The sequence below is a fragment of the Ctenopharyngodon idella genome, chromosome 8, assembly GCF_019924925.1.
Source record: "Ctenopharyngodon idella isolate HZGC_01 chromosome 8, HZGC01, whole genome shotgun sequence".
Classification (NCBI taxonomy): domain Eukaryota; kingdom Metazoa; phylum Chordata; class Actinopteri; order Cypriniformes; family Xenocyprididae; genus Ctenopharyngodon; species Ctenopharyngodon idella.
This window is the reverse complement of record NC_067227.1, coordinates 21,799,788-21,813,708: the sequence shown is the minus strand read 5'-3', so window position 1 is coordinate 21,813,708 and position 13,921 is coordinate 21,799,788. Positions and strand designations below refer to the sequence as shown.

The following is a 13,921-nucleotide window of genomic DNA, read 5'->3' as shown; positions in this document are numbered from 1 at the left end:
CAGATTCATACAGCACTCATTTGAATACGTGTGGAATAGGGTGTGGCAGAGAGTGTGTTGTCACTATCCCAGAAGATTATTATTTAGGATTGGTTAAGTTTCCATTATGTTCAATTTTTCCACCCTGTTAATTTGACAGTATTATCAGGACAATTATATAAACATTTGTCAATAAAAATGATGTTTTTTATAAATATTAAAATATGTGAGTTTTTCTTTTTTTACTTTTTAAAACTATTGTAAGGTTTCATTAAAGCAAAAAAAAAAATATATATATATATATATACACACACACATTGATTTTCTTCATTTGGAGTGAAATGTGACATTTTTGTCAGATTCAATCAGCTGTTAAATTCCTCAGGACAATAACAACTAGTGGCAAAATGTTGAAATATCAGAACATCGTGTTTAGAGATTGAGCAGATGTATACAAGTCATGGCTAATTACAAAACATTCTTTTCTATATAAATTCGCAATTAGACTTTTCCCCAAATCGTGCAGCCCTACAATTTCTAATTATTACATCAAATGTCAATCTTTACCCTAATAAGTCAAAGGGTCAAATACCTCATTCTCAAAAATATTTTTGCAAAAGAAAAAGGTCATTTTTAAAAGGACAATAACAACTGCTGGGGAAATGGTGAAATATCAGAACATCATGTTCAGAGATTGAGCAGATGTATACAAGTAATGGTAAATTACAAAACATTCTTTTCCATATAATCTCTAAAATCAAACATTCCAAAGATGGCATAAACTTTGAAAACCAGTTTGATTGGGACAATCATCATTGTTAGTCAATCAGACACTTAAATGTGTTTACACAGCTTTCCTACAGTCAGCCTGACAGACTTTTCTATGACAGAGGTTCAAATACAGTATAACTTTCAATGATGAGTATTTTAACAGTTCTATTGATCCATCAGAGCCAAACAAACAGATATATCAAATTTATGCTTTAATACGAAACAGGCAAGCTGATCATGAGTGTTTTAAGTTGTTATCAGCCTACTATTCTCCAAGTGCAATCAAATCACCTGAATCTTGTAATGTTCATGAGCAGCTCAACCCATACGATGAACAACAATCAGAGGTCACTGTTAACGGACACTTTCATGTACATAATATGGTTATCACCGTATAACAATGATGTTGTTTTATCCAGCTGAAGCGGTGGGACTGGTCCTTCTCAAATTATTGCAGTCCAAGCTTTTGTTAAAAACAGAATCTCATCACAATGATCAGAATTAGTTTTAACTAACATTTCTTTAAATGTGTCATTTTGATGCAAAAAACTCCTGTGTTCAAACCCTCAGTGTAAGCTGAAAGTTTCTGATGTGATGAGGATTATTTCTGATGGAGGGCTGACGCAGATGGGAGCCAAACTGACATCTCTCACAGCAGCACTCATTTCAGCAGGGGTTTTCGCTCTGCAGTATTATCAAACATGGACGGCGCAATGACTCAACCTTCCCGGATCTTTGCAGCAAGGGCAGAGTTTTCCTGACGAATGGCCTTGTAGTCTTCAAGAATCTTCTCTAGATTGCTAACTGTCCTTTTTCCATTTTCGGTCTCAATCTACAAAAATCAAGAATCACACGGTTGAAAAGTGACAATAAAATGTTTGCTTAGTTTTAACAAATGAAAATGCATCTAAACATGAGTTGGTTTCACACCTGCTCCTCAAGATCTCGGATTTCTCTCATGATGGTTCCTGTGTCCTCAATGGTCTGAATTAACTGAGTGCAGTTCTGAGAGCACAGAAATGATAGAATGATTAAAATGAAAACTATTTTGCAGGACAAAGTAGCCAGTATCCTGTAAACAGTCACCAAGGGCATTAACTCAAGTTGAGTTGTGTAATTCAGAGATTGAACAGAAGGACTAAAGCACTGCTAATGGCCAGAGCTTAAGGAGCACAAGCTACTGCATTATGTGCCATTGTTATCTAAAATGTTTTTTGAAGGTTCACAAGCAGCTTGCCTTTTGCAGACCTTGTCACATGAGACAAGAATGTGTTTCGAACACAGTAGCTGCATTTCAGGACTACAGTATATTTTATTCATGGACAAATATCAAAACCAGTGACAACATCAATATTAGTGTTGTCACGGTACCAAAATTACAGTATTCGGTACCAATACCAGTAAAAATTTACGGTTCTTGGTACCAATTTCGGTACCACAGGAAAATCTGTTGGAACTATTTTACTATTTTATTTAACTAACCTATTTTTAAAAACATTAAATATGATGGTAATCATACATATAAATATTTGGAGCATGTGTGTGTATGTTTGTGTGTGTATATATACCTCAATGAAATAAATTTTGAAATATAAAAAAAATAAATAGGCCTAAACAAATGCTCAAACATCCATTTTGAAACAGATGTGCATGATTATTTTAGCTATTCCTTCAGTGAAACAACACACTACAGCCTGTAAAACTATTAAATAAATAGCAGTAAATAATGTTAACCTAAACCTAAAAGTTAAGTATTATTCTAAAAAAAAACATTCGTTTTTTATTTCCACACAAAGATGCGTCATATAGCCGCTCTGCGCTTTGAAAGGGATGTGCACACGAGCAGGAAAGAGACCATTTCTCTTTAATAATATCTTCATGTTATCTCCTGATAATCCTGCGAATCCTTATCTCCTGCAATGTCACATTCAATTGCTAACCTATTAACCTATTTTTTCTATAAACAAAGCTTTGTGCTTCACTCGTGTCATATTCAAGTAAAATACTGGCACAGCCCTATCACAGTGGGTACCGAATATACCGTATACTCGGTACTCCCGGTACTACAGAAATGCTGGTATCGTCACATTTTCAAAATTTCAGTACCGACTTGGTACTGAAGTACCGGTACTTTTGACAACACTAATCAATATATATATTTTATCACATTTATTTGTGGATCATCTTAATGATATGCAGACACATACCTCATGTAAGGCAGCCAAGTACTTGTAGGATTTGCGGACAGATTCATCTTTCTTGGCATCCTGCAGTTTGAAAAGATTTCAGTGTTTGAATACTCAATACGGTGTTTTAAATACAAAACAATGATCACCTAAAAACACTACAACATAAAATGAATAAGAATTTATTTTGAAAGAAATAAATACTTTTATTCAGATCATAAAGTGACAGTAAATACATTTCTGAATCTGATGTTACAAAATATTACTATTTAAAAAAAAAAAAAAAAAAAAACCTAATCTTTTAAACTTTCTATTCAAAGAATCCTAAAACAATAACTACATTTTAAAATATATTAAAATAGAAATATTATACGTTTTAATAATTTCATAAAGTTATTTTTTTACTGTATTTTTTTTTTATCAAATAAAAACATTTTTTAAAAACATGAAAAAAATTTACAGTCTCCAAACTTTTGAACAGTAGTGTATAAATGTTTACTTTTTTTATTTGGAAAAAAAAAACAAAAAACAAAACAAACAAAAAAAAACAACTGACTTTTGGACCCCACAATATATAAGACTGACCTTAAACACCAGTTCATCTGTGACGGCAAATGTTCGGTCCAGTTTTCCAGTCAGGCTGTTAATCTCTTTCTGCAAGTCCTTTGTGTCCGACAAAATCTGCAGGGGGTCAATTAATAGGGTCAAAGGTCAAAAGGCTTCTGAAGACCTGCCAACTTCAAACACAAAGCTAACGACTGTAAACACAGGTCATGAACTCAGATGAAGTATTTTATTGAGGGCTAGATAAAGGATGAACTCCAACAAAGACCTTAGTGATTTCCTCCTTCTGTTTCTTTATGTTGCCTACGATCTCCAAGATCCTCATGGTATAGGCTGAGCGTGCCACATCTTTAGACAGTGTTTCATACTCGGTTAGCTGTGGAAAAACATTTGCTGAATGTTAAACCAACAAACAATAAAGATCATAAGACAAACCTAACACTTAAATGCTTTCTTTGACCATGTCCTAACCATGTGTACATTTATTTGCCTGTCCAATCAGAACATATTTGATATTTAATAAACAGTAATGTAATGTAGATTATTATATACACAGTTTAAATACGGTTCAATATATAGAGATTCCAAGGGGGGTGAGGTTACACAGCTGATATAAAGGTTATGATATAGAGATGCTGATATGCAGCAGATATAGAAACCAAATAGTGGTTGTGGTTGGTGCTAACAAAACCTCATGTACGTGGGGCAGATGGCATATGACACTTGTTTTTGTTCTGTGACTGGTTAGGACACGGTGTAGTGCTAAGTGCATTTCCTGGATGACTGAAAAGCAGAGGGGAGGGGTGAAAAATGAAAACATACCAGCTGCTTGTACAGACTTTCTTTCTTTTTGGCCTCCTCAGCAGACTGTCTGATTTTCTCATGTAGGTCTTTGATCTCTGACAGCTTCCTGGAGGACTCAGACTAAGCAAAAAAAAAATGACATAATCGGTCATTTTTTGAATGGAAAAAAAAAAAAAAAAAAAAAAGCAGTCAAAATCAAATTTAGGGCTGCACGATTAATTATAACAAAATGGAAATTGTGATATGGGTTAGTGAATTATTAAAAAAGGCTTTGGTTTAATTACATAGATATATGTGCTGAGTGTTTTAGAGTGAAACAGTCACTGTGTTCTTTTACATGCGAGCAGCTGATGATCCAGTGTTTTCAGTGTTTCAAAACAGCTCATGTTCGCAGGTTATATAGAGTTTATGCTCCACATGGACTCATCTCTGCATATGCTCGGAGTTTTGCTCGCTTATAACGTACATTTGGAAATACAACATGCGTCACCCAACATCCCAAATTTGTAATTAGAAGGGTTTATAAACTGGCTGTTGTCAACAAAAGAAAAGATCTGAGGACTCCCTGTTGTTTTCTGCCAAAATAAAAACATTTGAAAATAAAGACATTAAGGCCCCGTTTACACTAGTGCATTTTTGTTTTAAAACGCACAAGTTTTGCTATGGTTACGCCTGTTATTTACACTACTCCGGCATTTTCGACCCTCGAAAATTGAGACTTTCGAAAACACTGCAGAGCCCGTTTTATTTTGAAAACGGCGGGGTTGCGTTTCAGTGTAAACAGGCAAAAACTGAGACTTCTGAAAAGGATTGTGTGGCTGCCCACATTTGCTCTGCGTATCCTTGACGACCGTGTAAACTAACATGGAGACTGAACTGCAATCTTTGCTGGATTTGTCATTTTTAGCAGCCATTGTGCAGTTAAACTCTGTTTTTTTTTTTAAATACTGCAGCTACCTATATGCGCAAGAGGCAACTGTTTACACTTGTATGCACATGCCCTGTGTGTATGCACGGTTATGTGACATGCGTTTTCGGCCGTGCAGTGTAGACGGAGATTTCTTTCTGAAATGCTGTGGAAACACCAGTGTTGATGAGGATCGTTTTCATTTTGAAACGCCGTTTTAAAACAAAAACGCACTAGTGTAAATGGGGCCTAAGACAGCCATATTAGTTACAATTGTACTGCAAAATAAAATTATTATTATTTTACTTAAATACTCATTTTTTATTTTACAACATTTTACAACATTTTTAAATATTACAATATCAATATTTCTTACTTCAATATTTCTATTTAGTAATAATAATAATCATAAAAATATAATTATATTTAAAAATAAATTATAATCACAATATTTTGGGCCAAATTTTGCAGCCCTAGAAACAAGCACAGCAAACTTTATTGCTTTAAACTTTAAAGCTTTATTTAAAATAAAAAATAAGTATAATAAATTAATATCGCATTTTATATCCTAATTGCAATTTTATTCAGAAAAAAATGGCTTTTTACCCAAAATGCGCAGCCCCATTCATAATTTCTCATTATTACACCTATGTAGGATCAATGAATAAGCCTGTTAATTAATCAGAGATGATAATTAAAATGAAATTTGTGTAAGACTGATGAGTGCAGATGCTACAAGGCTGTAGAACACATCAGGGTAACACAAGGTACCTCTCTGTTGCTGCACAGCTCTTTTAGCCTGCGGTGCTCGTCAATCAACGGGACTCTGTGTTTCTCCCACTGAGAGGCCAAATGAACCACTCGTTTAGAGCTGGCCTCTACCAGACTCTACCAAACACAAACACAGGACAGACAAAGAGAAACATGTCATTACATGTCATCACAGCATAGTTACATATGGTTTAATTCTGTTTGCACTGTACAGTTATTCCTGTTTTTATTTTTATCTGCTATCAAGTCAGAGGGGATGGTACAGGTGTGTACTTGGTGTGACGTGTGTACCTGTAACTTGAGCAGGTTGTTTTCAGCGTCAGGCAGTAGGTCAATGGTCTGTCTCTTCATTTTGACTGAATTCTCCTTCTCGGCATTACTCACTTCACTCTGTTGCAACTCATCGGACACCTGCATACATTAACGCAAAGCAAAAATATTAGTTATTAAAAAATGCTTCATTTATTCTCCAATTCACTTTGAAATCTGAGAATTTAAATATTTCCCCGCATTATTACAGTTATTTCACTATTTATGTGATATAATATGTAATGTGATATATTGTCAGAATCACATTTCATTTTATCTAATTGGTCATTACCTGCTGGATGGACACAGTGAGCTGCTTAATGTCTCCGCCCACTTCTTCCATTTGGACTGACAATTGCTGCAACTGTTGCTGCAGAGCAGAAAGTTCTGCTTCCTGCTGGGCCTTTAGGTCCTCCTCTGATTGGTGAGAGCTGGGAAGTGCACTTGCTGCTGCTGCCATCTGCTGGGCTGCTTTCTCAGGTTCCTAAAAAAATAATTGTTCTTTTACTTTAGCTAAGAGCCTAAACATTTTAAGACATATCTCCAAGTGGATTAAATTAACTGGATAAAGGATCTAAAATTAACTTTTAATAATGTCAAAAATAACTAGAAGTTATTTAAGTAGAAATTGAGAAATACTGATCTTTTGTACTTTTTGTACAAGTGTCCAATAACCAATATGCATATTTAATAACCGTTTACTAAATAATCATTAGACTACAGCAATAAAATAATAATACACATTTTGAATTACTATATAAACTGTTTATAATTGATAAATATAATATTAATTTTGTGTTTAATTTTGGGTTTATGTATTGATTTAAAAAAAAAAAAACTGTATTATAAACCATTAATCAGCATAATACACATGAACATTATTATTACTATATAAATATGTTTATATATAATATATTTTAGACAAATATTTCTTTTGGCACATATTTCTGGAACATTTCCATTTCTGGCAAGCTTAGTCAAAAGCTGCAGTACCAAAATTTTAAGATAATCTTTGTTAGTAACACAGTTATGTCACTATTATTTTCCATGACATTTACTAAATTTTCCATGACTGGAAAACAGCATTAGAAATGTCAAGATTTTCCAGTGTGTGTAGGAACCTTGGCACATCACAGTTTGAGTAAACAAATTCTGACGGGTACCTGTGTAAAGGTGAACTTCTCTGTATGGGTGAAGCGTGTGCCTTTGGTCAGCACATCTCCCCCAGTGGAAGCACCACCGAATGACTGCAGCAGCTCAGCAAGGTCAGAAGTCGAGCGCGTGGCTCCGTGTGTGTCAGGTCGAGGCTGAGCTGCCGTTCTCAGCTGCTCCTCAATCCGCTTCTGCAGTCGTGCTTTTTTCCTGGATCGGTACTCCTGAAGAGACAAGATAACAAGAGTGAGTTAAATAAACTGAGAACAAGGAATTAAAATGATTAAAGGTTTAGTTCACTTCAGAATTAAAATTTTCTGATAATTTATTCACCCCCATGTCATCCAAGATGTTTATGTCTTTCTTTAGTTGAAAAGAGTTTAAGGTTTTTGAGGAAAACATTCCAGGATTTCAGGGTCTACATTGCAATTTCAGTGCAGCTTCAAAGGGATCTACACGATCCAAGCCGAGGAATAAGGGTCTTATCTAGTGAAAAGATCAGTCATTTTCTTAAAAAAATAAATAAAATTTACATACTTTTTAACTACAAATGTTCATCTTGCTGTACCGCAGAAGGGCGAAAAGCTCTTATGAGATTAAAAACATCTCATTTTCTCCTCCAACTTCAAAATCGTCCGACATCGTTGTTTCACCTTTTTTTGTAAAAGGTGTTTGACTTAGTCTTTGCACGTTCACTTTTATAAACACTTGCTCTGTACTTCCGTCATGTGTGACCTTTTCAACATGATTACGTAATGTGTGCCGCATCGCTGAGCAGTGCAAGATGAGCATTTGTGGTTAAAAAGTTTATAATCTTTTTATTATTTTAGAAAATGACCGATCGTTTCACTAGATAAGACCCTTATTCCTCGGCTTAGATCGTGTAGAGCCCTTTGAAGCTGCATTAAAACTGCAATTTGGACCTTCAACCCATTGAACCCTGTTGAAGTCCACTATATAAAGAAAAATCCTGGAATGTTTTCCTTAAAAACCATAACTTCTTTTCGACTAATGAAAGAATGACAAACATCTTGGATGACATGGGAGTGAGTAAATTATCAGGAAATTTTAATTCTATAAGTAATCCTTTAAATAAATCATAATCTCCAAGACTTTAATTCACCAAATTAAATCCTTGTTAACATAATCATATCCCTTTGGTTGAAATACAGTTTATTTAGTAAATCATGACAGTTTAAATAAACTATAAATCTTAAATGTGCTGTGGTTATTTTCTATTCTATTTACTATTCTTAAATATTTAATATTTCTTATTATTTCTTAATAAGAAATAAGTTACAAACGCTGATAAAGCCTTGAGATTTACACATAAAATATGTGCTGGATCCTTAAAGAACATCTCGGGGTCAGACAATAGGCCAGTGTATAAGTAGGAGGGCAGGTGAGGTGAGAATGTGGAACTGAGATGTGAGAGGGCAGCAGTACAGTCACAGGACACATACATGCTAAATGTCACACTTGTGTGAAAGACATCTCTGTGTTCCATCCTCATGTTGATACATGCCTTTACCACAGAGACTCCATCAAGGAAAACAGGGCGGCAGCAAAAATAATTACATGCTAGTGTTATTGTTATTATCAAGACAGGGAACCTAGACTTCGTCTAGAGAGACGTCATGCTGAGGCTGCAAAGAATATCATGGCCATTTTTCAATACAAGGAAAGTGAATAAGGAGTGGAGCTGTCAGAAAATCATCATATAAAAGCTTTCTGTGAGAAACTAACAGCCGTGAATGAATCGTTCCAACTGATTCAACCCATTCTTTTATGATTAAACTTAAACAAATCGTTCATTCACAAATCAACAGTGTTAAAGAAAACTAAAAAAAATAAAGCTGAAATAAAATAAAATATAAATATTAGCAAAATAAATCAAACTTAAACTAAAATTAAAATGAACATCAAAAAATAAAAACGAATTATGAACGAGTATAATTTGGATACCTAGGACAGATGTCAAATTTATAACTGAACAACAACTCATAATTTAAATTTTTGGCTGAACTCTCCCTTTAAACTTGAAGGGGGAATTAGAATAACCTCAGGTGTAAGTCTCGACAGGAGGCCTTGGCTGTTCCATTCATTCTCCCACTCCTGTGCGGCACTAAGTTCAGAGATGTGGTTCTCCAGGAGGGACGCTGGCACTGAGGCATGCTGGGAAGGCTGGGAGGTGACAGGCAGCAAATAATTCCTCCAGTATTCTTGCACCTCTGAAAGAATTCACAAAGAATCATCAAAGACAATGTTAGCTGAATGAATCATAAGAGCTAAATTCGGTTTTTGTTAAATTCCCCAAATATGTGGTCACACTTCAGGGGCAAGTGGCAACAAGGGCAATACCACAATGTATAAGACATATCACACCAAACCTAAGGGGGGCTTGCAGGGTTAAGTAAATGAAAATGAGCATGCCTTTTGGCTGTTTCCTGGAAGAGACCTTCACTGAATATGGGAGGCTCAGTGGCTGGGCGCGGAAACTGTGACACGGGCCGGAACTCTGAAATTAGATTCGCACACATTTGTTAAGTTACTTAGGTAGCTTGGAAGTAGTTTCACCTCTGTAACTGTACATGTACCATGACAATATTTCTTATTTAACCATTGCTATAAGCATCAGTGTTGTGCCTATACATTTATATTACATACATTTTTGTATTAGGATCATTTGACTGGTGTAATGGCTGCCGAAAATTCAGCTTTGCCACCACAAGAATGAATAACATTTCAAAACATAATAAAATAGAAAACAGTTATTTTAAACTGTATTGTTTTTACTGTACTTTTAATGAAATTATGCAGCCTTGGTGAGCATAAGAGATTTTTAAACGGTATTGTATAAATTCTTCAACCATATATGATATGAATATTTGTAGAGTTACTAGAGCAAAGGCCCGCTCACACCGAGAACCATAACTACAATTATATTAGTAAAATCTAGTAAGGTATTTAAAATCTAGAGTGCTGTATAAGCCTTAGCCCTGGATTTCTAGGTGTAGGCATGTTGTGGTACCTGTGTTTTTCGATGAATGGGGAGTCTACAGGACGGAGGGAGCCAAGGCACTGACAACTGCGCTTTAATTTGAGCAGCAATTGCTCTCTGCAACAGCGCAGACTTCCCTAGGAGAGGAGATATAAATGTAGACAACATTCGGACTATTCTCAGAGACTAGCCTCATTAAATATATTCATTTAATCCAATAATCAGGAGCAACATGTGATGCCACAAAGGCAAGCAAACTGATCTGAGAAAAAAGAAAAACATTTTTGCGATAGTGAGTCTGAACCAGTCTGCACGGATTCCCACTGAGTTTATGATTGAGTTAACAAGCTATTAATTGAAGTAGACTTTGGATTCTTTCTAAGATTATAAAACATTTTAAAGCAAGTTTTATGCAATCAAGAATGTTAAATGAATTAATGTAGGAGAACTGAAGGAGAAAAAAAATAGTTTATTGAAGAAATTTTGGCATAATCAGCAATTCAAGCTGTTAGATTAACACTCTAGTTAATCACATTACCCTTTGATCCCAGCATGAAGAACACAGCCCAACCACACCACTTCATTATTATTAAACTGCCAAAAACTCATCTCTGGTATTGAAAAATCTACGATGGAAACTTTGAGTCATACCAGATTTAATGAGGTGAATCATTGCAAATCACTATTACGTCAGTCATAATTGTGAGGGAAAGATCTGAATGCGTAATGAAAGATACTCAGGCAAGTTTTACTCCTTCTAATTGGTATTTATGAAGGTGTGTGTTACAGATTTCTCAGAACTCAAAATTGCACAACATTAACGTGTAATTGCGAGAAATAAGGTCAGAACTATGACGAAAAAAGTTGCAATTACCTTTTTTAATTCCGTGGATAAAACAGGCTTACATACTTTCTGTGAAAGAACTAGTCGCTAGATTTCAGTTTTACCATCTGCATTGCAAATCATGGTGTTAAAGTTGCGATGAAACATAAGTATTGACAGATCTTTTCTTCCGTTTTGTGACGTACATCCAAGTGAAACTTGGATAAAATGCAATAAAAATTTTTTTTAAAAAAATTAACATAGGGACTTGGTTTTATTCGTCACTTGTTGGTTGGATGGAGGCAAATCTGAATGCAAGCTTAAAGGGATAGTTCACCTAAAAATGAACATTTTGTCATCATTTACTTACCCTCAAGTGGTTCTAAATCTGTATGTTTCTTTCTTCTGTTGAACACAAAAGAATATATTTTTAAAGAATGTGGGTAACCAGACAGTTGATGGCACCCATTAACTTCCATAGTAGGAAAATAAAATACTATGGAAGTCAATGGGTGCCATCAACTGTGTCATTACCAACATTCTTTGAAATATCTTCTTTTGTGTTCAACAGAAGAAAGAAACATATACAGATTTAGAACCACTTGAGGGTGAAAAAATAATGACAACATTTTCATGTTTGGGTGAACTATCCCTTTAAGGCTGATTTTAAGAAAGGGGCAGGGTTTAAGCGGACTAAATAATTGGAGTCCGGCATATGTCACCAGACAAGTTTTTTTTTCACTGGAAGATCAAGATTAAAAATTAAAAATTATGAGCGCAAAATAAAAGGAACATATGCATGGATGAATCATTCAAAATAAGATCAATAAGATGCATTAAGAAAATAAATAGGGTGAATTTTCATTTCATGCAGAGTTCCATTTCAGAGTTTCATTTCAAGTATATGCCAAATACATGAAAAAATCAGTAGTCAAAAGTACCTGCAGGCTGGTCAGAGGCCTCTGAACTCTCTCTGGGCAGTTTCTCAACCAGAAACATGAACAGAGAGCGAATCTCTGGTTCATTGCTGTAGAGAAATGTCTGGTAGCCAATTTCCCCTTTAAAGCCCACATCCTAAACATATATATCAAAGCAAAAATAACATCAGAGTCATCAAACAAAGGGTCTCTACTTTGTAGTAGTTATAGAGTGTGGTACTAACTACTTATGAGACAAAACTGCAAAAAAGGTTATTTACTGATGATATTTAAACAATATTACTATAATAAAAATTACTTTATTGTGTCACATTTAAAGGTTATCTAAATTACATCACAACAGATTAAAGCAATCGTGGAAGATCAACTGCAGAGAAATGTCTGCAGTATCTATTGTCTGCAGTAAAAGGACCCATTTATTTTTCATTAAAAACGTTTAAGTTATTCATAATTTAAATACAAGGTATAATTGTCCAAACTGTAACACATTTATTCAAACTTAAAAACAAAACAAAAGTGCTTATTCATCACCAGTAATGCATTTTCACTGGTTGTCAGCTGACAACTAGTGAGGGGTCAAGTTCACTTCTGCGCACAGAATGACGTCCAGGCACCGTGTCTCTCACCTGACAGGCCTGAGCCAGGCTCATGCCCAGTCTAAAGCGGGCAGACATGCCAGGGGGGAGCGAGTGGGTCAATCCATTGCCCAGCGCAGGGTCGATCACACGCAGGCATCTCACCACCGCCTCCACGATCAGCTCACTGGTGAACTGCTTCACACTCTGAACATCCTCATCAATATCTCTGGAAGATGATGAGGTGATTACAACCACACAGACGTGGACATAAAATAAGTTTGGATTGTCCCATGATGCAAATCACTCCAAACAGGGAGGAAATGACTTGTCACAACTGAAGAGACCTGTTAGGTTTTGGATACTTACGTGCCCGCTTGTCTTAGAGAGTGAATTAAAATCCTATCGACTTCTTCCATCACGGAACGAGATCAGATATAGCTGTTCGACTGTCTTCCGTAACAATATTAAAGGCAAATGAATATCATAAGGCTTCAGCTAACCCTCAGCATCGCCTTCACTACAGCCTGTGCAGGGCTGCTAACCAGGACGACCGTTCGGTTGCCATGGTTACATTTCAAAACGCAGTTTCAAATGAACCATAAAGTGATTTTTACCACATCCTCTAACAAAACGGCGTGTCAAAATAACAGCTTTTTTCATCCAGTCTCTTCAAAATCTGCTTTTTCTGGAGAGGAAGTCATTACCTAGGAGTGTCCGACGCAGTGTACCATGGGACATGAAGTTTTAGATATTTGACTCATCCATACTGAACTACTCATATAAAACTCAAGTTCCCGACATTCACAGCGCGTTCAGGTCTCGTGACGAGACCGACGCGTAAGCACGTGCACTGTCCACCAGGAGCGAATTGAAATGTTTGAGATGTTTTTGTAGTCTTGAGAGAAAATCCGAAGATCATGACTTTAGAATTATTAGCACATGATATCGATTTGAATGCGTCTATCGTCAAAATAATTACTACAGAATTTCAATACTAGACTAAATATTCCTTAAACTCGACACGAATAAATGAGTATTATGATGTATAACATACAGTTATTAATCTTCAGAGACATAAGTATTTTATTTTTTATTCCTTGAAATCTTTATTCAGAAAACAACAGGCTATTAAAATTTA

General features: G+C 35.4%; 1 protein-coding gene across 1 annotated transcript; it reads right to left on the bottom strand.

Moving 5' to 3' along the window:
• Positions 1–389: 389 nt before the first annotated feature.
• Positions 390–13,530, bottom strand: ccdc22 (coiled-coil domain containing 22). Its single transcript, XM_051904318.1, has 16 exons — positions 13,150–13,530; positions 12,832–13,009; positions 12,209–12,341; positions 10,475–10,581; positions 9,877–9,961; positions 9,505–9,674; positions 7,455–7,667; positions 6,584–6,775; positions 6,274–6,393; positions 5,983–6,099; positions 4,323–4,424; positions 3,769–3,876; positions 3,522–3,617; positions 2,958–3,017; positions 1,681–1,755; positions 390–1,582 (listed from the first exon to the last, which is right to left on the bottom strand). Exons 1-16 carry the CDS (start codon positions 13,197–13,199, stop codon positions 1,469–1,471), a joined length of 1,920 nt encoding a protein of 639 aa, XP_051760278.1. The 5' UTR covers positions 13,200–13,530; the 3' UTR covers positions 390–1,468.
• Between the last annotated feature and the right edge of the window lie 391 nt (positions 13,531–13,921).

What these genes read in the sequence shown, in the direction of transcription:
- ccdc22 (XM_051904318.1), bottom strand. Translation starts at nt 13,199, where the DNA reads ATGGAAGAAGTCGATAGGATTTTAATTCACTCTCTAAGACAAGCGGGC. An exon ending in GGCCTCTGACCAGCCTGCAG is followed by an intron (nt 10,582 to 12,208) that starts GTACTTTTGACT and finishes CTCCTCTCCTAG; the next exon opens with GGAAGTCTGCGCTGTTGCAG. An exon ending in TGTCGAGACTTACACCTGAG is followed by an intron (nt 7,668 to 9,504) that starts GTTATTCTAATT and finishes TTGTCTCTTCAG; the next exon opens with GAGTACCGATCCAGGAAAAA.